The following is a 22,933-nucleotide window of genomic DNA, read 5'->3' on the forward strand; positions in this document are numbered from 1 at the left end:
GCAACTCAGCATAGGTTAAATAACAATACAGTGGGTTGGGTTTGTCTCTTTGACCCAACACTAGGTTGAAAATAACCCAGCATTTGAGAAGGACAATTACCAAATGTATGCATATCTCTACCTAATGGTATATATTAAGACCTTTTTGAAGGAACGGTACTGCCCCAGTGGTACATATTTTGGCCATTTTCTCTAACAGTATGGGCTCAGTGTCTCTCGCCCATTGGTTAAAATGCATTATATTCCAGCACGGGTTAATAAACAGACTTGAGCATTTGACATTTGATGTGCACAAATGTGTAACATCTTTAATGTTTAAAATAGCTAAGTGAATTTTCCAACCTGCTTATATGTTGAGGGATAAACTACATTCAACCTTATTTATCAAATTTCAGTACTGGAAATAATTTAAAAGGTTTTCTAAAGCGATTCATGAAATAATTCACACCAATACAATTGTATTGCTTTCATTATATATTTAAATAAAATCTGTTATGTATTAACAAACCATCACAACAATTTAAGTTATATTAGAGCTTGCTATATTTAAGTTGGGCTTTATAACGCTTTTCTATATGTTTTCAAATAAAATGTAGCTTTTTTCACATAAAATGCAAAATAATTTGACACAACAGTGGTAGCATTTGAGTCTGACAGAGTAAAGCGCTGTAATGTGCCTCCTGGGATGGAGGTGTTGGCTTGATCTGACAGTCTTTCTGAATAAATAAAACTACACGTGGCAGCTTCCAGCCGAAAAAACACGCCTGTCTGAATCAATGTCACAGTCACTACGGTATGCAAGATTGTTGCCTCGATGAGGTGAATCTGGCCTGCGCTTAAAATGATACAATAACAGGCATGTTTGAAGACTTGACCTCTATGTCACTGTTGTATACAGAGCGTTAGATTTCCAAATCATGTCACCCAGTCCTTCCTTTAATGCTTAAAAACAGCGAGAGTCGAGAGTGTCGAATGCGACCTCTGCAACGCATTAGCCCGTGGAATAGTCCTTTAAATCGGATGAGACATTTCATTACTCTGACACTCTCTCTTGTCAGTCTTGATAATGCCAAACGCACCGGCTCTCGTGGAGGACCTCATCACACTGTTGTTGTTCCTTGTCTGCAGGCTGAATGGTCTTCGCATTAAAGCGGTCTCGTAACTTTCCGAGGCTGCCGGGATTCCGAAGCGATGTCGAAGATTTCACTTCATCATCTTGGAGTTTTGGAGCTCCCTCGGTGAAACTCGCTTCGTTTATTCTGTATATTTTCTCGTTTTTTGAGCTGACGGATAGCTCTGGGATTCTAAAGCTGTCCGGGGCTTAAAAAATGACTCTTTGCAGCCCTTACTGTGCCTTTGAGTCTTTTGTTTTGCTTCTAAAGGAGTCCCTTATGGCCATCAACGCAGATGAAACCAGGTGTCCTCCTACTTTATGGTCCCATTCTGGAGATCGGCCTCTGATAAGAGAGAAGAATAGAGATGAGTCAATATTCACGTTGGAAAACTGTTTCATGAATATACAGTACATACTGAGGGTTTACTCATAAGGCTACAATTTGTAACTTTTTGGGATAAATAGATAGAAATAACTTATTGAGCATGTACATTCATTTTAAAACAGTGTCTAAAAAGTCAGATTTTGCATAATGTCAGTTGTTTTTCAACAAATGTAAAGATTAGTACGTAAAGTAATCTGCAGTTTTATGTTTCGAACAAAGATGTCAATATAGGTGCAAAAGTTACGAATTGCTGGTTTAAAGATAATTACGTAAAGCAACCTGCAATTTTATGTTTTCGGGCATTGATGGCAGTACGGGGCGAATTGGGGTTTTAAAGATAATTATGTAAAGCAACCTGCAATTTATGTGTCGAGCAGAGATGGCGATATAGAGGCAAAAGTTACGAATTGCAGGTTTAAAAATAATTACGTAAAGTAACCTGCAATTTCACTCTTCGAACAGATATGGCGATATAGAGGCAAAAGTTAGAAATTGCGGTTTTAGAGATAATTACGTAAACTGCAATTTCACACTTCAAACAGATCTGGCGATATAGAGTCAAAAGTTAGAAATTGCGTATTTAGAGATAATTACGTAATGTAAATTGCAATTTCGCGCTTCAAACTGATATTGCGATATAGAGGCAAAAGTTGGAAATTGCGGTTTAAGAGATAATTATGTAAAGTAACATGCAATTTTATGTGTCAAGCAGAGATGGCGATATAGAGGCAAAAGGTACGAATTGCAGGTCTAAAGATAATTATGTAAAGTAACCTGCAATTTCACGCTTCAAACTGATATGGCGATATAGAGGCAAAAGTTAGAAATTGCGGTTTTAACGATATTTACTAGGACTGGGCATAGATTAATCTAGAATAATCTCATACAAAATAAAAGTAATCTTTTGCATAACATATGAGTTTGTGCTGTGTGTAATTATTATGTATATATAAATAAACACGCATTCATGTATGTTTTTAAGAAACATTTACATGTCTATATACATTTATTTATATTTTTATAAATTCTATATTATATATAAATTAAAAAACTATATATAAATAAAAAATTTCTTAAATGTGTATATTTATATGTATGTGTGTGTGTTTAAATATACATAATATTTACACACAGCACAACTCATATATTATGCAAAAAAATACTTTTATTTTGTATGAGATTAATCTAGATTAATCTATGCCCAGCCCTAATAATTACATAAAGTAAACTGGAATTTCACGCTTCAAACAGATAAGGTGATATAGAGGCAAAAGTTACGAATTGCGGTTTTAAGGATAATTACGTAAAGCAACCTGGAAGTTTGTTTCAAACCGAGATGGCAAAAGCAAGACAACAGTTATTGATTGCATACCAGTTTGCTGCTGCTTGTTGTATCAGTGTAAGTTAGTCTTTAGTTTCATGCTAGCCAATGAAATTTGAATTGCAATATCAGGAAAAGTTAATAAACAATATGAGTGAATCTATTAGCAAATCACCACTAACTCATCTTAATATAATTGATGGTTTGAAAAACAGAGAAGCAAAGTGTTATTCGCCTCTTAAAATAATTCATAAATAAAAGCTGTACTAGTCTAAGTTTATGAATATAATCAAGTTACATTTGTCAGTTTCCCTCTGCAAAGCGATAAAATACTTAAGTCATTTAGAAAATGACTCCAGCTCTCGAAATTGAATCAAATGTTTGCTTCTCTAATTGAAAACACAGATTCATGCTCCCCAGCCACCAATCAATACGCAGCATATAGACCGCTTGCTTTATTCGGACAAAACAAATTCATGATGCAGTCAAAAAACATATAGCATCTCTCTTCACCTGCACTTTGAAATGTGCCAGCTCGACAAGTTCTGGCCAGCGTATCTAATATAGCACGTCCCAATGATTGTGTTGCATGTTCACACTGTCACAACACATCCCCAGGAATGCATCTCAATTTTCAACGACAACTGTTTCTGTATTACAGCCATGTGTTTTATTGATTCAGCACTACAGTATGAATCTATAGGGGCTCTAGCGGTCCAACAGAGACTTGCAGGAGACAAATTGATTATTACAGAAACCACAAATCTTTGAGCCTTTATAGCTTGAAAGCCCCCCACTTGTTTTTTGATTTACTTGGTTTTGAGATACACACCTTGTGTCTGTTCTGCAGAGGTGCGTGATTCGTGACTTTTTTGACCCCAGCGCCTCAATTAGGAAACAACAGCAGAGAACTTTAGCCTGAGCTCCTCGGGTGGCCACGGCGGTGTGTTCGACAGATGCGGAGGACACGAACAGGGACCCCGCCGAAGAATCAGACTGCCAAGTCCTGCGGGAAGAAAATCATTGAAAGATCATCAACAACAGTATGGCAATGCAAGCTGATTGATATGTAGGTTAGCTCGATTACAGCCATGGCAGCGGTAAATGGGATTACACATGCAATGTCGCGCATGTCATTGTCATGGGATTTATTCTAAATTTTTTCTGAATGCATAATCAAATCCCACGTTAAGTCCCAATTTTCTGCTGTAAGGTGCGGAGTATTATAATTCCAGCAAGCTAATTGAGACGTCATTGATGGAGTTGTCCCAGGAATTATGCAAAGGCGAGCCAACTTTGAATAAGGAGCATAAAAGCTCATGCACTCAATTCATCCTGTCAGCATCATCTCATTTCACGGCCTCAATGTTCTCGCTATGTCATGATCCTCAGAGGACTACAAGCTTTCAAATCTTGAACGCTTGATGCAACTCCTGACCTTTACTTTTCAACTAAGTACTTCATGTTCATGTACTTGGATGGTGACCTAAAGATGAAAAGTTACCGTAGATAGCTTACCTCAGAACCACATGTTGCAGGGGTGGCCTGGATCCCGCGGCGTTAAGTATGTAGTGATACACTTCAGCATCCTCGTCCAGATTCTCCACCACCTCGCTGTGCAGAAGATCTTTCTGCCATTGGCTGTGTTCTCTTAACACACGGTGAAAGACATCCTGCTGAGGAGCATCAACTTCTGTTGTTGCTCTCCACAGTCGGAGAGGGTAACCATCATCCAACTAGAAAAATCACATTAAAGTCATAACGTTTGTATCCTGTCTTGGGATTACAAATGACATACGTGGCTCACAAGGGCCACAAACTAGATTGATGTACACAGTCACAAAATGGTCCCAAGGCATTACCCTTTTTAAAGGTCCTAATATGTACCATTTAGGTACAGATATGCATAGATTTGGTACCAATTTGTCCCTCCAAGGCAGGGGTGTCCAAAGTCGGGTCCTGGAGAGTTCAGCTAAAACTTCCCTCAATACACCTGCCTCAAAGTATCTAGTCAGCCTAGTAAGACCTTGATTAGCTGGATCAGGTGTGTTTGATTAGGGTTGGAATAAAACTCTGCAGAGACACCGGCCCTCCAGGAGCAGGATTGGACACGCCTGCTCCAAGGTACTAACATATAAACTCTCCAGGTCCAAAAGTGTCCTTTTTGAAAAGGTACCGCTCCGGTGACCATTTTATCTGATGGTTATGTATGGTGCATTCAATGCCAGACTTTTTGGGTTCGATTTACAGGGAATACACATACTGATAAAAACATACTTTTAATGCACTGTGGCGAAATTCTGTACCCTGACATTCATTATATATAACCTTATTGTCGCAATAGTTGGGAATCTATTGGCATGCAAAATCTTTGGATGTCTTAATCTTTGATGTTCTTCCTGTTAGAAGGATAAGCACAAACCTTTTTAGCTGCCACGTCCACATGATCAGAGCTCAAGCAGGATACCCAGCCTTTAGATTTCTCTCTCGCCTCCCGTAGGAGTTTTTGTGTGAGCAGGGACAGCCTGGCACGCTCTGTAATTTCATCTTCTCCACAGTGAGAAAAACGGCTTATACTTGCATCGCTTTGCAGTGAGTCTTCAGTAAAGCTGCCAGCTCTCTGGGATTCCCAGTATTTTGGTATCTGTATTGAAGACACATATATTCATGTAGGTTTAAGGATAACGTATTGAGCCAGGAATATTTCTTTCCGGCCACAAAACTGTATTTTGCATCGTTTTATATTTTATGCATACAATATGTTTTCTACATAGAATCAAAACATGCTGTGAAAATATAACCTTGATATCTTTAATATTGATTGAGTAAAATTACCTCAAAGATCAAAATCAATGAGCCTGGATTTCACAGATTTTCCATCCACATGGACTGGATTATTTTAGCTGTTTATCTTTGCATATACTAGTGACTATCATTGCCTGTCATTGTGTCGGCATATATGACTCATTCTCTGTCTCCCTATAAAACTAGCTGTCATGAAAATGCCAGGACCTATCCTGATTTTGTTGCATGTGTTTTTTGGATTCGGTGACTTCATGTGAGGAATATTTCACATGTGTGTCGCCACATGGGGTTCTGGGGAAATTTCCACTGAGCTAATAGTCGTAAAGACACCATTGTGCAAGTCACAAAAAAGATAGACATTTGCATGCATACTGTAACAATCCTATTGCAAACCTACAGACCATTGTTTTCATAGTTGGTTTGCTATGTATTTTGCAATAACACCATGAAAAGCCTCTTTTTATATATGCTTATACTGACTCACATTTGGCACTTGGCGAGTGTTCATTTTGAACCTTGGGTGTAAGTATGTCAAATTACACACTATGAAGCTTGTCATTACAGATAGCTTACAGCCACTTGGCATGCTTGGCAACAAATTTGCTAACGTTTTTCGTGCTATACAACACGCAGGAAGATAAAGCTACGAGCGGGGAAGTTCGGATTGCATGCAGATGTAATGCTAGCGGTCATTAGCGCTGAACAGGCTGCATTATACCTGGAAAAGGCGAGAACATTCGGTGAGCATATGTGACAGTCCTTGTGTCGCTGCCAGGTTCTCACTCAGATCCCTCTGGTCTGGTCTTCCCAAGCTGTATTTCCGCTGTCTGGACCTGTTTACAAAGCATAAAATGGCAAAGACTTGTAAAATTGTTCACACCGAGCTGACAAAAGTAGTTTTATTGGAGACCACAAGCCAAGTAAAGAAATATGAATATGAAACTCTTTTAACTTGTTTTCGAATGTTTCTATATAACAGCAAGCTGAGCTAAGCACAGAGTATATATCTGCAATGCCAACGCTTGGCACTTCATCCAGAGCTCAGTGGGAAGGCAGAGAGCTTGTTGGCTTCATGGCAGCTGGCTTGCAAAAATAGGGGGAGTTTCTTCAATTGCATTCAGTCAGCCACTTGGATGCTTGCACCTATTCAGGCCTGACATTACTGGGGCTTTATAAAGCTGATATGACTTTATTCTTTCTCAAAACAGTCTAATAAATAAACCTGGACGGCTAAATAGCATCCGTATGTTTTGGAGCAGGATAGTTGTTAAATGTCTAGCGCTTAGTGGGTATAAAGTTTTTGTTATCTCAAAAGGGACCCCTTTGGAATATTAATCCTTCACTTTCAGCGTTCTTCCTCAATCGTAATTTTGCTGCCATTCTGCCATTCTTACAGGTACAACATCTCCCTTATCTGTTTAATATAATAAATCTGGATGCAAAGCAGTGCTATGTTACATAAGCCACTCTCACACCAAACTGACCCAACAGTCTTGCAGTACAAAACACGCTGGGACGTTCTTGGCTGTTTAACCGAAATTGACGTAATCTTTATTGTGAAAGATGACAACATTAAACATTGCCCGAGTAGATCAGAAAATGTGGAGATTGTTATAATAAACTGCTTGCGCTTGCACAATGGGAGCAAATGCAAGATCATATTAAGTTTAATATTGGGATTATGTTTTGGCCGCTTAGACCAACCTCATGCTGGTTCTGTCTCTTTTGAAAGAATTGAGGTGGAAGAGCGAGGGCGCAAGGCACACGGCGATGTTGGTCGGGGTCATCTGGTTCTCCTCCACACACGCCACTACTTCTTGGAGAAAGAGGAGGAGACTTTGAAGGGCTTCCCTGTTCTCATCAGGCAGGAGGAAGATGGCTGCTTGGACTCCTGCAAATTGTTGATCTTTGGGGAAGTCTGTGGGGAAATCAAAGACAATAAATGCAGATTAATAGTTTGGAAGACGTTTTAGATAGTGTCTAAACAATCCAACATATTCACATACACACACAAAACATACATATTAAATGTGTTCTCTGTTTGTGACATCACATAATAATGTGTTATTAACCATTCAGCCAAATTTAAAGTGCGTCTTGCAGGTTAACCACCACTGTCGATTAATGGGTACATAAATCACTCAAGATATGTGTATAATTTTTAAAATGTCTCAAAAATGGTCTTAAAGACCACTTTTTTTACGTTTTTGGTATTAACGGTTTATTTACGCAATTCTGCGATGACGTCACGTTGGGGAGAAGTGAAGGAAGCCTCAGCCAGAGCCATAGAGATAGATGAGACATTTATTGCTGTTTAATACTTACGTATACAAATTGGAAATCATATATACATCGTAGTAAATATATAATGTGTTATACTGCAAAGTTACCATGATAATTATTATTTATGATATCTGTGGAAATAAATAAAACTTCGCAAATCTGCTGATTTGATCCATTCATGTCCTGACCACCAGGCTAGAGATTTTTAAACATCCTTAATCCACACTTACTAGTCTATCAAATAATATCTCAAATATATTGTTTTGTGAAATAAAAGAATGCTTTGTTATATTGTTTATGCGATAACGAATCACACGATCATTTTATTACGCAGCAGCAGTCAGCAGCTGCAGCACACTCGGATCCGACCGCATACATACTGTAATAAACAGGCGTTCAGCGGCTTTTTACATCACGACAGACTATGCCATTTGAGGAGGAACCGCTCATTGATCACCGTATTTTTATAAATCCTGTACATGTTTGGACCTGCCGAACAGGTTGAGGACTTTCATATACTTTGTTTAGCAGAGAGGTTGAGCAGTTTGACCAGCGGGCTGCGGGAACCGGACGCATATCACGCCGCCAGACTGTGTTAACTCGAAATGTATAACTATTATCAGATCGACCCACCGGGAGAGTCCCGAGTCTCTCGATTGCCATTCCGCTACTGGTTGTAAGAAAGTGAGTGCGTTTGGGTCGCTGGTCCCCGCGAACAGATGTGACGTGCCTCACTCACCTTCCTGGATTAGAGACATGCTGCCAAAACCGTTTGTGCTGAAGATCGCATAAAGTTACACCCATTTCAGGCAGGATCATCCCCCTCAAGCCAGCATGCACGAGTATGTTAATTGTTTGTTTACTTTCTACACGAAGATATGCTAACGTTATGCTATCTGGCTGTCTGTCTGCCTATCTCTCTATTCACCTTATTCCGCCACGCCCCTTTTTAATTCTTCGCTCTTCCGCATTTTGTCAACCGACTTCCGCTGCTAATATGGCACAGTGCATTCGGTGGTTAGTTTGGTGGTTAGAAGATTGTTTGTAGTTCACTACAACTTTAGTGAAATGACAAATATCGCTACTGCTATAAATGTTTTAAATTAAGAGCACGGTTAAAACTTCATACGACGATTGGATAGTCTTATATTGTCCCATCAATCGTCTCGTGGTTAGACGATATGAAGCAGCCGCGGCAAGTAACCTATTGGACATATTTTATTAACTGTTACCTCGTCCTGTCAGGAGTTGTTGGAGCAGCATTGAAAATTATTAAAAGTATGTCTACCAATATTTACACAGTGATTTCGTCTTTTTTATAGCAAATGTGCACCTTAGCCAGTCCAATAACTATTTCGTTTTTATGTGGTACCATGATAGAATTCATTTGCAAACTTGCCAACACTTATTCCTTCAAATCATGAGACTTAAATCCTTTTAAGTGGAATCTACAAAGCTCACATATGGTTTAAGAAATTCCTTACAGATAATAACTGATCACACTGTAAAGGTTTATATAACTGCATGGCAGGTTACATCTGATCACATAGTAAATGTTTAATATAACTGCATGACAGGTAACAGCTGATCACATTGTAAAGATTTAATATAAATGCACAACATCTGATCACATTGTAAAGGTTTAATATAAATGCACAACATCTGATCACATTGTAAAGGTTTAATATAAATGCACAACATCTGATCACACTGTAAATGTTTAATATCACTGCATGACATCTGATCACATATGAAGGTTTAATGTAACTTTACAACAGGTAAAGCAAGACCACCCTGCAATAAATTAAGACACAGCTTTATCGGATTCATCAGGAGCTGATCCCAAGCGTATATGTGGAAGCTGTTGGTGTATGTACTGGTAAAGTGCTTGGCGACTGTGTAATGGATGCAATATCAACCCTGTGTAAAGCTGAACCAAAGATGGTTGTTTCTCAGTAGAGTTATGTACATTTGTGCCAGCTCAACACATTGAAGCAGTTTCTCGGACAGGGTTTACAGGACTAGGCCTTAATTATATTAGGACATTTTAGTTTTTACAAACAAATCCTACAAAAAAACAAGACTGGTGCGCATCTTGTGACAAAACAATGGCACTCATATATGTTGAGGTATGTCAGTAAAAGGTGTTTTTAAATTATTGTAGCTCAAATATGCATTTTAGCCTGGGACCAGAATAAGCCCTGTCCGGGAAACCGCACCATTGTTTTCCCATATCAGATGTATGTTGCTTCAGGTTGAGTTGTGATTTTGTAGTTGTGGTCAGAGACGGATAGATGCTCCCATTGTGTTTCTGCATCACAGTTTAGGAACATGTTGATTGTATCATCCTCACAGTTGTCCACTGCATCACTACACATCAATGCATCTGTGAAAATAATATAACCATAAACAGTTTTATGTTAGTATTTAAAATAAACTTGCATCATGAGAATTAATATATAAATGGCACCCATACTTAAACAGAACAGTGTGTAAGAGAGAGATGCATTAAAAAGAGACAGAAACATTATACACACAACCTTTAACTTCAGTGTTAAATAATACGTTGTTTAAAAGGTCATTATCAATATCTGAATGAGAAATGAACTGACATTCTAGCATCTGAAATCTCAGTAACTTGTAGGAATCACATGGGCTACTGTAAGAATGCAATGTACTATAATATACTGTTGTACTATCGTAAATATAAAAATATAGGTGGACAATTAAAACCATTCAAATAGTTGCATTTTATAAACTAACGTTACTGATCTTAAGTGTATTTGTAGAACGGACATCACAAATCTAACTTTAGGCGAACGAGCACAAAGTTAGCTAAGATAGCTTACCTGAAACTGGCCACCTTTCCAACACCAGGCGTAGTTTAAAGTTACCGGAACATCGTAGTCGAACCATTACTTGGGATAAGGGTGTTCCTCAGTTGGCTTAAAATTGGTAAGAAAGAAACATAAAGGCGCTCGAGTGAGCTTTTTAAGCTTAACACGTCGCCTTCAGTCACTGCCTCAGCTGCTCATCGTCTATGCGGCCGGAAGAACGTTGACAAAATGAGCGCAATGGCGCCGCCCTTGTTGTCGTGAAAAATAAGGTGAATACTAGCCTATCCATCTGTCTGTCTGTCTGTCTGTCTGTCTGTCTGTCTGTCTGTCTGTCTATCTATCTATCTATCTATCTATCTATCTATCTATCTATCTATAATCTGCGCTATCAGAACTGTACTTTACTCGTCTTTCTATAGTCATTCTCAATGCTCTCAAGGCTGCTTTGGTAAATTCTCTCCCCAGCGTGACGTCATACAGTGCGTTGTGGGGGAAAGGAGAATCATTGCAAACCGCTGTACTTTTTCATACTTTTTCGGGTTTTGTGATACCCAACAACATAAAATACAATGGATAACACTTTAAATGTTTATTATCAACAAGCAAATTGCACAAATTCGTTGAAAAATTTTACCTGCAAATCGCCCTTTAAATGATTAAAAACACCACCAAATAAATAAAACAAGTTATCAAAATCTTGGATAAACAGGTACTCTCTGCTCTGAAATGTTGGGGGCATGTCTGCGCTGAAACCACACCCACTCGCAGGAAAGCTACCGCCTCTCTCTCAACTTTCAAATACCGCTACAACCTAAATGGATGCTTGTGATCGTGTAGGGGCGGGGCCATGCTTGGTGGCTTCAGTGCATCTTCGAGCCACCGTTTTAGCCCCGCCCAAATAATCCTGAACACAGAAATTTGGAAAAATGGTGGTGTAACTCCACAATTTAGTACTATAAAGTCTTTGTAAGGTGTTTCAGCAATATATTAACAACATTTATAATGTGCAATTCTCTGAACGACTTTTCCCAGACTTTAAAATCACTTGCTTAATAATTGCTGTAAATTATAGTGACATAATTTAACTTACATTGGTAGATGTGCAGAAAGCTTTCACACAGTTTGCTGGAGAAAATGGGTTCAGGCAGGTCTCTGAAATATTGCTTCACCATGTCGGCCACATCAAAGGCGGACTGATTTTCAAAGGACACGCCGTCGGGATCAGCCTCCACCATTTCCCTTAAATTCTGAATGCGGGATTTGACCCCAGACTTTCGGAAAAGCCCGACCTGTTAGGTTAAATCGAAATATGTATTGGCAATTTTGATTGCTGTTATGGACTAAAATGCTGCAGTTTGTTTTCCAATTAAATCAAGAATGAATTTGGGTGGCATACCTGATCCAAACACTCAGTCTTTAGGAACTCCATGGCTCTTAAGATGCTCGGCGGCAGAGGGTTTCCAGATTGCTGGACGCTCTGAAGCAGTGGGACTCCAAAGACTTTTCGGCTCTTGTGCTCTAAAGGTTTCACTTTACGGTAGACCTTCGGTACCGTCCTGTAATTACAGAAGCGCACAAGGAATTATTTTTTTAGATCCTCACTTGGATTTATCTGAGATAATGATGTTCTCTGCTAACCCGTGTATACGTTAATGACTGCGACCATTTTGGCAGTGACCTGTGGCACTCGTGCACATCAGCATAAGTGATAAATCTTTGAGCGTGCTGAACTGACATTTTATTTGTTTGTTGTAAAGTTGAGCAGGTGAAGTCTAGTATTAAAGAAACGAAGCAATTTGAATTGGTGTAGTGGTTTTAATCTTTGAGTACACAGCGAAGAGGCAAGAGGCACATGATGAATTTCAAACTATTTTGTCAAGAAAAGCCTATATTGATTTACATTCAGGAAGCTTTTTTCCTTCAGACGGTGAACTTAATGCTGAACTGTGTAGTTGAGCAGATAACCTGACAGCAATTTGAGGCTTGCTTGTCATTATTTCTATATGAATCAGAGACATTGGGATAAAACTTAAAAGCCAATTAAATTTGCTTTCGGCAGCCAACTAATTTGACAAAAATCGAACTTTTTCTATTTCATTCCACTTAGTTTTCCTTGATAACGTTAGCCCTATACTGCACTTTTTTTTCTTCAGATTTCCTTATAAGCAAAACCGGGTTATGGAATTAAGGGCATTTATGGCATGTTGATGGTTTATATTTACATTCATGCATTTGGCAGACATTTTTATACAAAGCGACTTGTAGTGCATTACAAGATATAGATTTTTATCAGTATGTGTGCGTTCCCTGGGTTCAAACCCATGACCTTTTGCACTGCTAACTGAGCTATACACTTTAAAAAAGGTGGTTGCCTTAAAATTTGGAGGTAATTCAACTTAAAAAATATTAGTTGGCATGGCATTTTGATCATTTGAGTCAACTAATATTTGTAAATTTTAAGGCAACCAGGAAACTTACTTTTTAAAGTTAAACCAACAAATCTTTTTTTACCGTGTACAGGAGCACAAACTTTCATTTGAGAGTCACACTGTTGCACACATGCAGTAACACATACTGTTTTTTGTAAAAGAGAGCTGATTCTGGGGTTCAAACAAAAACAGGTGCAACTTATCATCCGAATGGCTTTACACTGAAGCTGCTAAAAACAAGCATGGGATCAAGGTTGACTTGATAGGGTTATTTCTTTTGTAGTTAGCTCAATGGTTTTTAAAACAAATGGTCTAATTATATATCCTCTCAAAAAGTCAATTATCCTCTTCTCTTTGCCTTAAGCAATTGTTTTTTTGTCCTGTTAACTACACAAATGCATAATGTCAACGTGTTATTAATTGTTCAATTGGGAGTTTAGTCTTTAGATTTGGCTTAAAGTTTAAGGAGAACAGAAGGAAGGAGATAAAAGATAAACCATGAAAATGCATAACAAGAAGCAAATATTTTCTGTAGTTTATCTGATCTGTCCTTTAAAGTGACATTAAAATGCAACTTCGGCACAGTGCCGTCGGTCACTACCAGATAAGAGTTTTTATTTTACAGTACTTATCATCTTAGCCCTGTGTGTTTACATTCTTGGTCGCATAATTATTCAAGATAAAGTAAGTCAACCATTCAAGGTGATGCGTGTCATTTCTGTGACATTAATGTTACAAAATGGAATTGAACAAGAAATGATTTTTCAGTTAAACAAATAGCCACGTCCCCAAATCATGGCACTGGTAAAAATCACATAGCTCACAGTTTGTGAATCTCACCATCTACACATTAGTAAAAAAGAGAAATGCTGTGCCATGCAGCCTACGGTGAAAGCGTTCGCTCTCCTTTTGAACCTTTGAACTCTTGAAACCTTGTCAGTTTGTCTGCCAAGAGATACACCAAGGTTGCATCTCGGCATAAATTATTAATGATTCTCTTAAAACAGCAGGTCTCTTGCATTTTCTCTCTTACTTTTTGAACTACTTTTATCAGATTAGGTCTATCCTTTTCTTTCTCTGTTTTATTCTTACCAGTTCCAGCCTTGTTTGCTGAAGGGTGAGTGCTTGTCCATCAGAGCCGTGAGCCTGAGAAGGCTCAATCTTTGTAGCATGGAGACATGTGGTGCTAATTTGGCCTCTATGCCTGTGCCGGAGTTATTCAACGAAAGCATCTGTGCACTGGACCAGTGGGGCCTTTGAACTCTGTAATGTAGAAAATCAACCATCTTTTGTATAAATAACCTTTGTCAGTTTGTGAGCTTTCGATTAGATGAGGGATGCGTGAAAACCAGAACATAGCACATTCATAGCTTGAAATACATTGTCTCTTACCGATCTGTATGCTCTGTAGGTTCGGAGGTGTGTGCAAACGCTTCTGGGCTCTTGTTGTAAGTCTTCTCTAGGGCAACTTCGTCTGTCTCTTCTGGATCTTTGATCTCAAGGTGGATGTCAGTCAGAGAAGAGGGCGAGGGAGAACCAGAGTGGGAGAAATCTGAATCACCGTCCTCTGACAGCTTGTCTGTCCACGAGGTAACCAACTGCTGCAGTCCACATATCCGTTCCATCACACTGTCTAATGCTGAAAACACGTCATCGTCCGTGATCTGCATATCATCTGGGACGTTATCATAAATACTGGCGCGGTGATCGTAAGTAGCCAAAGGGCTGCAAGCTTGTTCCTGGTCTTTGGAGCTGCTGCTTTTACAGAGTCTACCTCGGTAACCATGAAAACTTCCAGTCCTCCAGTTGACGGAAGTGTCGTCTAGGGGCGAGAAGGCGCTGTTGTGAGTGAGCACCGTAGGGAACGTCCCAGGCTTGTGTCCGTGTGGAATTTTGAAGACAGGGTTGACGTTGATTTGTTCCTGTCCGACCTCTTGTGTGGGCAAGCCAGGACGTTTGCAGTTGCTGCGGACCCTGGCGACGGGACTCGGTGTGCTGACGGCACTGCTGGACTCTGAAGGACTGCTGCTCGAACCAGAGGGTGGCGAGCAGGATGCAGGACTTCTCGCTATGTCTATACACTGAAGATTCTTCAGCCTTTCTTGAAGGTGATCACCAAGGCCTTCCTGCAATATTGGCCCACTTATGACAAGTCTGGCTTTCCCACTTTGAGCAGGCAACTGTTGGTTATTCCCTCTTAATCGCAGCTTCTCCATTTTACGGAGAAGGCTTTTCCCTTTCTTCGACGGGGGCTTTTCCGGGAAAAACTCTTCTCCGCTTAAAGTGTTATGTTCACCCGGGGATGGAGGCCTGCTGAATGAAGTGTTAAGAGACTGTGACTTGTAGTTCGAGGAGCATCTGGATGAGCTACGGCTCATCTCACGGTCCTCTGCGGTTTTGTTGGGAGTGCATCCCTCATCGCTGTCTCCATTGCTAGAGCTGTGAGATGAACAGAGCTCGTGGCAATCGCCGCCACTGTCAGAAAGAGACGCCTCACAGCTTTCTGTTCTTCTTAGGCAAGGGATGGGACTGCTAAGTCCACCATCATCGGCACGGATCCAGCGCCTACTCTTCCTGTCAAATGACCATTTTGGACTGATGGCATAAGGGTCTTCTTCCTCTTCGTCATCTCCCTGTATTCACCAAATGATTTGTTATATACACAGTAAAGGAGATGGGTGGGACCAAAAAATGACCTTCTTTTGTTTATATGTCGTGTTTATATTTTTTATACTCACTCTTCTTTTAGACCGGCTCAACTCGAGCTTCATCTCAACACACTTGTTTAACGTGTTTAATCTCCTGGAAGTGAAAGAAAAACATTGATGTAAAACCACCACACATCTTTCTCAAATTTCCCCACACCGTTCAGCAAGAACAGCTTGTGCTCTGTCAGCAGTGCACATACTCGTATTACCTGCAGAGAGACTCTATGGCATCCTTATCCAGAAATTCATGATCGCTCTTTACCCAGTCTATGTCAATGGGGAAACAGCAATCTGGAAAGCAAACAAAGTAAATTGAATTGCGACATAACAATATTTGCAGCTTATTAGGATCCACGATTAAAGTTGAGATCGTTTTCTCGTAGACCGCAATGAGGAACGTCAAAAATAAATATTTACCGGTGAATAACTGTGCATACTGAGGGAAGCCAGCTGCATGAAGCCAATCACAAGCCTCTTTTGCTTCAATCTCTACAAAGAGAAACAATGCATATAAAGTATGTCATTTCTGGTTGTTCAGCTTTTATGGGGCAAACATAAGGAGGGGGAATTCAGCAAACAATTACCACTTAATTTAATTTACTTTTTAATTAACTTTAAAAGGGGAGCATTTTTTCACCAAGCCATTCTATTCCGCCCTAAGTTTATCAACCATCCTCTCATTTCATTAATTTCCTGTGGATTAAAGGCGGAGGCGGACTAATTTGCTGCTAATTGAATGTCTTTGGCTTTAACATGGTGGACCGAAAGAAGCAAGGCAGCAGCTCCACATGAATTCAATCTCACTTGGTTTCTTTATTCCTCTGCCACTTATTCACTTTCACCTTTTCACATTCTTTCCAAACATAATACTGCCAGGAACAGATGGTGGAAACAAATCCATTCTTTGCTCCGACTGGCGATCCATAAAACCTCAATGCCTAAGATTCTCTCTTTCCCATAGGTGGCGACGGGGTCAGGGGAAGACAGCTGCAACTGTGCTACACAGAACAGATGGCTTAGATATGTAAACATAGGGACGAAGTTAACGCTGTTGCTCCTCGCTCTGACGCATAAGGACAGCGCTGGGTGCGATCCAGACAACATACAGGTCATTTTGTATTGCCGCAGCTTATCTGAGCTGCTGACTTCTGACTGTGAAAATCGATGCTGTGTATTGTCATTTTCTCAGACAGGGGGTATCCATTTGGAAGCAAAATAAGACTAGGTGAATCTAGAGAATTGTGGAAAGTGTTTGGTTTATCAAATATTCAACAGTAGCTGACGCAATAACCAGCGCCTTTGTGAATTTTTGTGTTCCAATCATATTTGAGAACTCTAGCATGGGAATTATATAAGCATGATCGTATCACATGGCACTCCGCTGTTAAATAGAGGCGAGCAGGGAAAGGCACTTCCTTTTGCAAATACCTCCGACGGCCCTAAAGGAAGTCGCGCTTTTAGGGTTTGGATGCTGATAACAGATGTGGTGCGCGATTGTCCTCCGCCTACCCCGGAGGTCTCTGGAAGCCTACAAGCATCTAAATGGTCTGGGAGTGCCTTGGAAAGTGTCGCTACGTGCCGCACGGACTGTAAGCTCTGATACAAAACGCATTTGATTGGTTAGCTGATACCTCCCTTCCCTTTACGGAAACCAGTGGCATAGATGCTACATGCTGATGTCAACTAATAAAGTGCTACAGCGAGACCCCTGGCGCTCCAGCAACTGCCATAAACACCCACCTTTAGAGGAGCTCTCACAGAGTCAATTGACATGAGAAAAGCATCTAAGAAACCCCTGAGGGGTGGAGAACATCTTGTTTGGCTGACAGCTTGAACAAATCTAACCTTGAGTATCTTGACAGTGCTCAAGCAGAGCAACCTTTAACTTTTGAATAAGTTTAAAACTTTAGGAGATTTAGAAGAATGTGCAAGGGAATGTGATGTTTCCCAAAGTTTTATGCATTCTCCACTTATACATGCTTATATGTAATGTTATTTTAAAGTAAAAAAAAATGGACAAAAATAGCCCCTACCTGTCACTAGAAAGAGGTACCCTTTCAAAAAGTACACCTTTGCACCTAAAGAGTTAATATTAATACCTCAGGGGTACACATTGGTACGAAAGAGTGCATATGAGTACCTCAGAGGTTCACATTGGTAGTGCATATTAGTACCTCAGAGGTACATATTAGTACCAAATAATGCATATTAGTTTCTTAGAGGTACATATAAGTACCCAAGAGTTCATATTTATACCTCAGGGGTAAACATTGGTAACAAAGAGTGCACATTAGTACCTTAGAGCTACATATTAGTACCAAAGAGTTCATATTAATACCTCAGGGATAAACATTGGTAACAAAGAGTGCACATTAGTAGGGGAGAGTGGGGTAAAGTGAGACATCGGGTAAAGTGAGACACCCCCTGTATCTAGGCAACGGAACACATTTGTGGTCCTATGACCATTATGTTTTTAAGCCCCTCAAATTTCCCCTTGGCCATGAAGGACAGGACCTCATGCTGCTGTGGTTAACATGTTTTTTTCACAAAAATATATTTTTTGCTTGTAAAAGTAAATTTTCTTGCTGTCAACTTAATCAACTGTTGTGCCAAAGCAAATTGATTCAGGTAGAAAAACTTATATCACACATGTTTATGAACTACCAACATATAAAACCTTGTGTTGATGCTAGCTGAAGATTAGCCTGAATTTCCAAGAGAGAGAGAGTTTTTTTCCAAAATGTGGTGGTGGGGTAAAGTGAGACAAATGATGTGGGGTAAAGTGAGACACGAGGCACAAGTTCAGTTTAGTCTAAAACATATTTTAATGTAATATTACATTACATATGTTTTATTTTTAATGTTATAAACATTGCAGAAAAACCATTATGCCTAGTCAATACACCAGGAAGACAGCCTGGGGAAAAACACCCCTTGAGGAGATGGAGAGTGCAGCTGCTTAGGTCAAGGAAGGAAAGAATTCTCTAATGCTATGTACACACCAAACGCGAGGCATCATGGTACTGTGGGTTCACACCAGACACAAGTTCAACAATTTGCGCAAGTAGATTACATACAAAGTCAATGCAAAGACGCAATCAGACACGTCCTCGCATGTGGCGATGCGAATGACGTGATATGGGTGGCGCGTTTTCCACGAAAACACGCGCTATTCGCCGCAAACATATCTTCGCCCAATTTGAAAATATTCAACTTGAGCGAAAATTTGCATTACACAATGTTAAATCCTGCGAGTAATCTAGATCAAGTAACGCACTGCCCCGCATTTGGTGTGTACGTAGCATTATTCACTCTAGATTACTCACGGGATTTAACATTGTGTCATGCAAATTTTTCGTTCGAGATCAATATTTTCAACTTGGGCGAAGACATGTTTGAGGTGAATAGTGCGTGTTTTCGCGGCAAATGCTCCGCTCATATGGCGTCATTCGCATCGCCCCAGGCGAGGATGCGTCTGATCGTGTCTTTGCATTAACTTTGAATGTAATCTACTTGCACAAATCGTTGAACTCACGTCTGGTGTGAACCCACAGTAAGAGCAGCTGCAAGGGATAGAAATATTGATAGATGGTTCTGATTGTCTTTTGCGCTGACCCACAGACACTAGCTGGCTCTAAGGGTCCTTTGTTCTGACCCCCAGACTGCGTTCTAATCTAACTGGTTCTATATGTCATTTGAATGTTAATTAAAAAAATTTGAATTGTCGGAGCCAATGGTCTACAGTGGGCAGCGCTCCGACATGTGGTTCTTTCACACTTTCTGGGAGTTCGATTCCCGGCTCGTGGTCATTTGCCGATCCAATACCCTTCTCTCCTCCCTGTACTTTCCTGTCCTCTCCAAAACTCACTGTTAAATAAAGGCAAAAACTGGCCAAAAAAATATAACTTTTGAATTATGTTATGTTGTATTTGATTTTGGTTCAGAGTTACTGTACTTTCAAGTGTTTAGAAAAATAATGTTCTTAATTGACCAATCTCCTTGATTCTGTTACTAGTCCAACATTAGTTCTGGAATGTGTGGTTGTCAAGCTAGCCGTCAGGATTTTATCTGTTACAATATGTGCTGTTATGGTAGTTTCAGAGTGTAAAAAGAAAGTGGATCAGTTTACCCCGAGCTGGTTCACTTTACCCCCTTGATTTTTCTGGTCTGTCTCAGTTTATCCCTAAGCTGGGGTAAAGTGAGACACAAGACCACTTTTTTTAAAACACTCATATTTTCACTGCTCTTCGTCCTGAATATATTCTGGTAATTTCCATAGCTAGGAAACATCCTGAATTAATGGGAAATGTGTAAATTTGACTGATATATCATTTTAGCTCGCTTAGAGGGGAGCAAATGTAAAAAATGTCTCACTTTACCCCACTCTCCCCTACCTCAGAGGTACATAATTAGTAGCATATAATGCATATTAGTACCTCAGAGGTACATCCCACATGGAAAGAACCTATATGTGGATATATGTGCATATATGAAACCTATATGCAGCACATATACAGCATATATGCACATATATAATAATATATATGCGCATATATGAAACATATATGCAGCTAATATGCACATATATGCAGCACATATACAGCATATATGCACATATATAATAATATATATGCACATATATGAAACCTATATGCAGCTACTATGCACATATATGCTGCACATATACAGCATATATGCCCATATATGCTGCACATATACAGCATATATGCCCATATATGATAATATATATGCTGCATATATGCAAAATTGAGGTGCATATATGTGCATATACAGGCCATAAATTATGTGAATTATTAAATAAAGTTATGATGTCTGCACATTTAAAACATTTACAAGATCTGTCTACAACATGTATAACAAAATGGTTTAATTTAACAGCTACTGTTCAGTGATATTTAACAGTGACAGTAGCGCAGATGGTAAAGCGAGTTGTCTAATGATCGGAAGGTTGGGTGTTCGAATCCCAGCAGTGGCGCGTGGGATTGCATTTTTTTTTGTAATCGGAAGGTTGGAGGTTTGAACCTTGCTCCTGCAGGTGCAGACTGTCATTGGTTGGACCTTTATTTATGTTTAATTTATAAGCAGCTACAGATTTTAATAATTTTACCAATATATAGGTTAACATATATGTGCATATATGTACATATATGTACATATAATATAGGAAAACGGCCTATTTTATATATGTCACATATATGTAAAACTTATATCAAAACCTATATTGAAACATATATGTTTATATATGTTTTTTCCATGTGGGATATTAGTACCAAATAATGCATATTAGTGCGCATTAGTACCTCAGAGGTACATATTGGTAGTGCATATTAGTACCTCAGAGGTACACATTGGTAGTGCATATTAGTACCTCAGAGGTACATATTGGTACAAAAGAGTGCATATTAGTTTCTCAGAGGTAAAAATAACTACCAAAGAGTTCATATTTATACCCTTAGAGATACATATTGGTACAAAAGATTGCATATTAGTACCTCAGAGGTACATATTAGTACCTCAGAGGTACATATTAGTACTAAAGAGTTCATATTAATACCTCAGGGGTAAACATTGGTAACAAAGAGTGCACATTAGTACCTCAGAGGTACACATTGGGAGTGCATATTAGTACCTCAGAGGTACATATTAGTACCAAATAATGCATATTAGTTTCTCAGAGGTACATATAAGTACCAAAGAGTTCATATTTATACCTCAGAGGTACATATTGGTACAAAAGAGTGCATATTAGTTTCTCAGAGGTACAAATAACTACCAAAGAGTGCTTATTTATACCTCAGAGGTAAATATTGGTACAAAAGATTGCATATTAGTACCAAAGAGGTACATATTAGTACCTCAGATGTACATATTAGTACCAACGAGTTCATATTAATACATCAGGTGTAAACATTGGTAAGAAAAAATGCACATTAGTTTCTCACAGGTACAAATAAGTACCAAAGAGTTCATACCTCAGAGGTACATATTAGTACCAAACAATTTATATTAATACATCAGGGGTAAACATTGGTAACAAAGAGTCCGTAATAGAAAGCTGCTTCAGAGGTACACATTTGTACCAAAGAGTTCATATTAATACCTCAGTGTGTATATTAGTAGGCTACCTCTGAGGAACAGACCTTAGAGGTACACATTTGTAGCAAAGAGTTTACATTAGTACTTCAAAGGTATATACTGTTACCAAATGTATACATATCTGTAGCTAAATGTTAGGCTACATATTAGGACCATTTTAAAGGGTAGCCTACTGCCCAAGTGGCATTTTAGGACATTTTTTGTCTATTGTTTCTGACAGTGAATGTTACTTATAAATGAACTTATACATCATAAAAACATCATTAAAGGCAGCTACATTAAATTATACATTTACGTCTGTTTTGTAGAGCTATTAGACTTTAAATAACAATATTAAAATGCACTAACTCCTGCAATAGATTGCAATTGATCCCTAGCTTTATTTCTTGTTTTGATCATGCATCAACAACAATCGCATTCCTCTAGCTATCCAGCAGTAACGATTCAATTCACCGGCTTCATCCCCATCATAAGCTCCATATGTGGCCCAAATTCTTTAAGCCATATTAACCGATTTTCCATAACTTTAAACCAACACAGCTCAGTTGGTCTCTGGGGACAGTTATGCTCTATTATTTCATCGGTGACAGTGTGATCTCAGCGAGAAGTTTGGCAGGTAGACAAGCATGAAGTCATTGGGATAAACGCTCAGATACTCTGTTGATAGTCCTGGTTGCTAACAACAGCCTTTTCATAGATCAGATGTGCCAGTTGAATAAAGTTTCTGGAAGTCATCAGAGCTCCAGTTACTCTTCTTAAATTATTAGCGATCATGTTACTCTCTACAGATCTGTGCTAATTGGTAGAAATATTGCCAAGACTCTCAGCCAAGAGTTTTAGCTTTTTTTCAAAGCACTACATTAAATCACTGAATCGTCACCATAGCCAGCAGATGTGTAGACAAGCAACCCAAAGCACAAGCATGTAAATGTTC

General features: G+C 39.2%; 1 protein-coding gene and 1 long non-coding RNA gene across 5 annotated transcripts in view; both read right to left on the reverse strand.

The window, feature by feature from the left end:
* Positions 1–464: 464 nt before the first annotated feature.
* The window catches only part of LOC135776541 (rho GTPase-activating protein 7), a 60,370-nt gene continuing 37,901 nt past the window's right edge, over positions 465–22,933 (reverse strand). For 2 of the 4 annotated variants that reach the window (XM_065287324.2, XM_065287325.2), the window contains exons 2-14: positions 16,300–16,371; positions 16,092–16,173; positions 15,913–15,976; positions 14,567–15,807; positions 14,267–14,437; positions 12,142–12,301; positions 11,836–12,034; positions 7,330–7,543; positions 6,344–6,458; positions 5,243–5,464; positions 4,339–4,556; positions 3,653–3,826; positions 467–1,457 (exon numbers count right to left, since the gene is read on the reverse strand). In XM_065287324.2, the coding sequence (XP_065143396.1) occupies positions 1,346–1,457; positions 3,653–3,826; positions 4,339–4,556; positions 5,243–5,464; positions 6,344–6,458; positions 7,330–7,543; positions 11,836–12,034; positions 12,142–12,301; positions 14,267–14,437; positions 14,567–15,807; positions 15,913–15,976; positions 16,092–16,173; positions 16,300–16,371 (3,044 nt within the window). In that variant the 3' untranslated portion in view covers positions 467–1,345. Of the gene's footprint in view, positions 1,458–3,652; positions 3,827–4,338; positions 4,557–5,242; positions 5,465–6,343; positions 6,459–7,329; positions 7,544–11,835; positions 12,035–12,141; positions 12,302–14,266; positions 14,438–14,566; positions 15,808–15,912; positions 15,977–16,091; positions 16,372–22,933 lie in introns of all 4 variants that reach the window. The other 2 variants (XM_065287321.2, XM_065287322.2) reach the window with 1 other exon arrangement.
* LOC135776545 (uncharacterized) lies at positions 9,572–11,385 on the reverse strand. The gene is made up of 2 exons (XR_010544116.2): positions 10,758–11,385; positions 9,572–10,294 (listed from the first exon to the last, which is right to left on the reverse strand). It is a non-coding gene; the product is annotated as an uncharacterized lncRNA (long non-coding RNA).

Source organism: Paramisgurnus dabryanus, chromosome 18, assembly GCF_030506205.2.
Source record: "Paramisgurnus dabryanus chromosome 18, PD_genome_1.1, whole genome shotgun sequence".
Classification (NCBI taxonomy): domain Eukaryota; kingdom Metazoa; phylum Chordata; class Actinopteri; order Cypriniformes; family Cobitidae; genus Paramisgurnus; species Paramisgurnus dabryanus.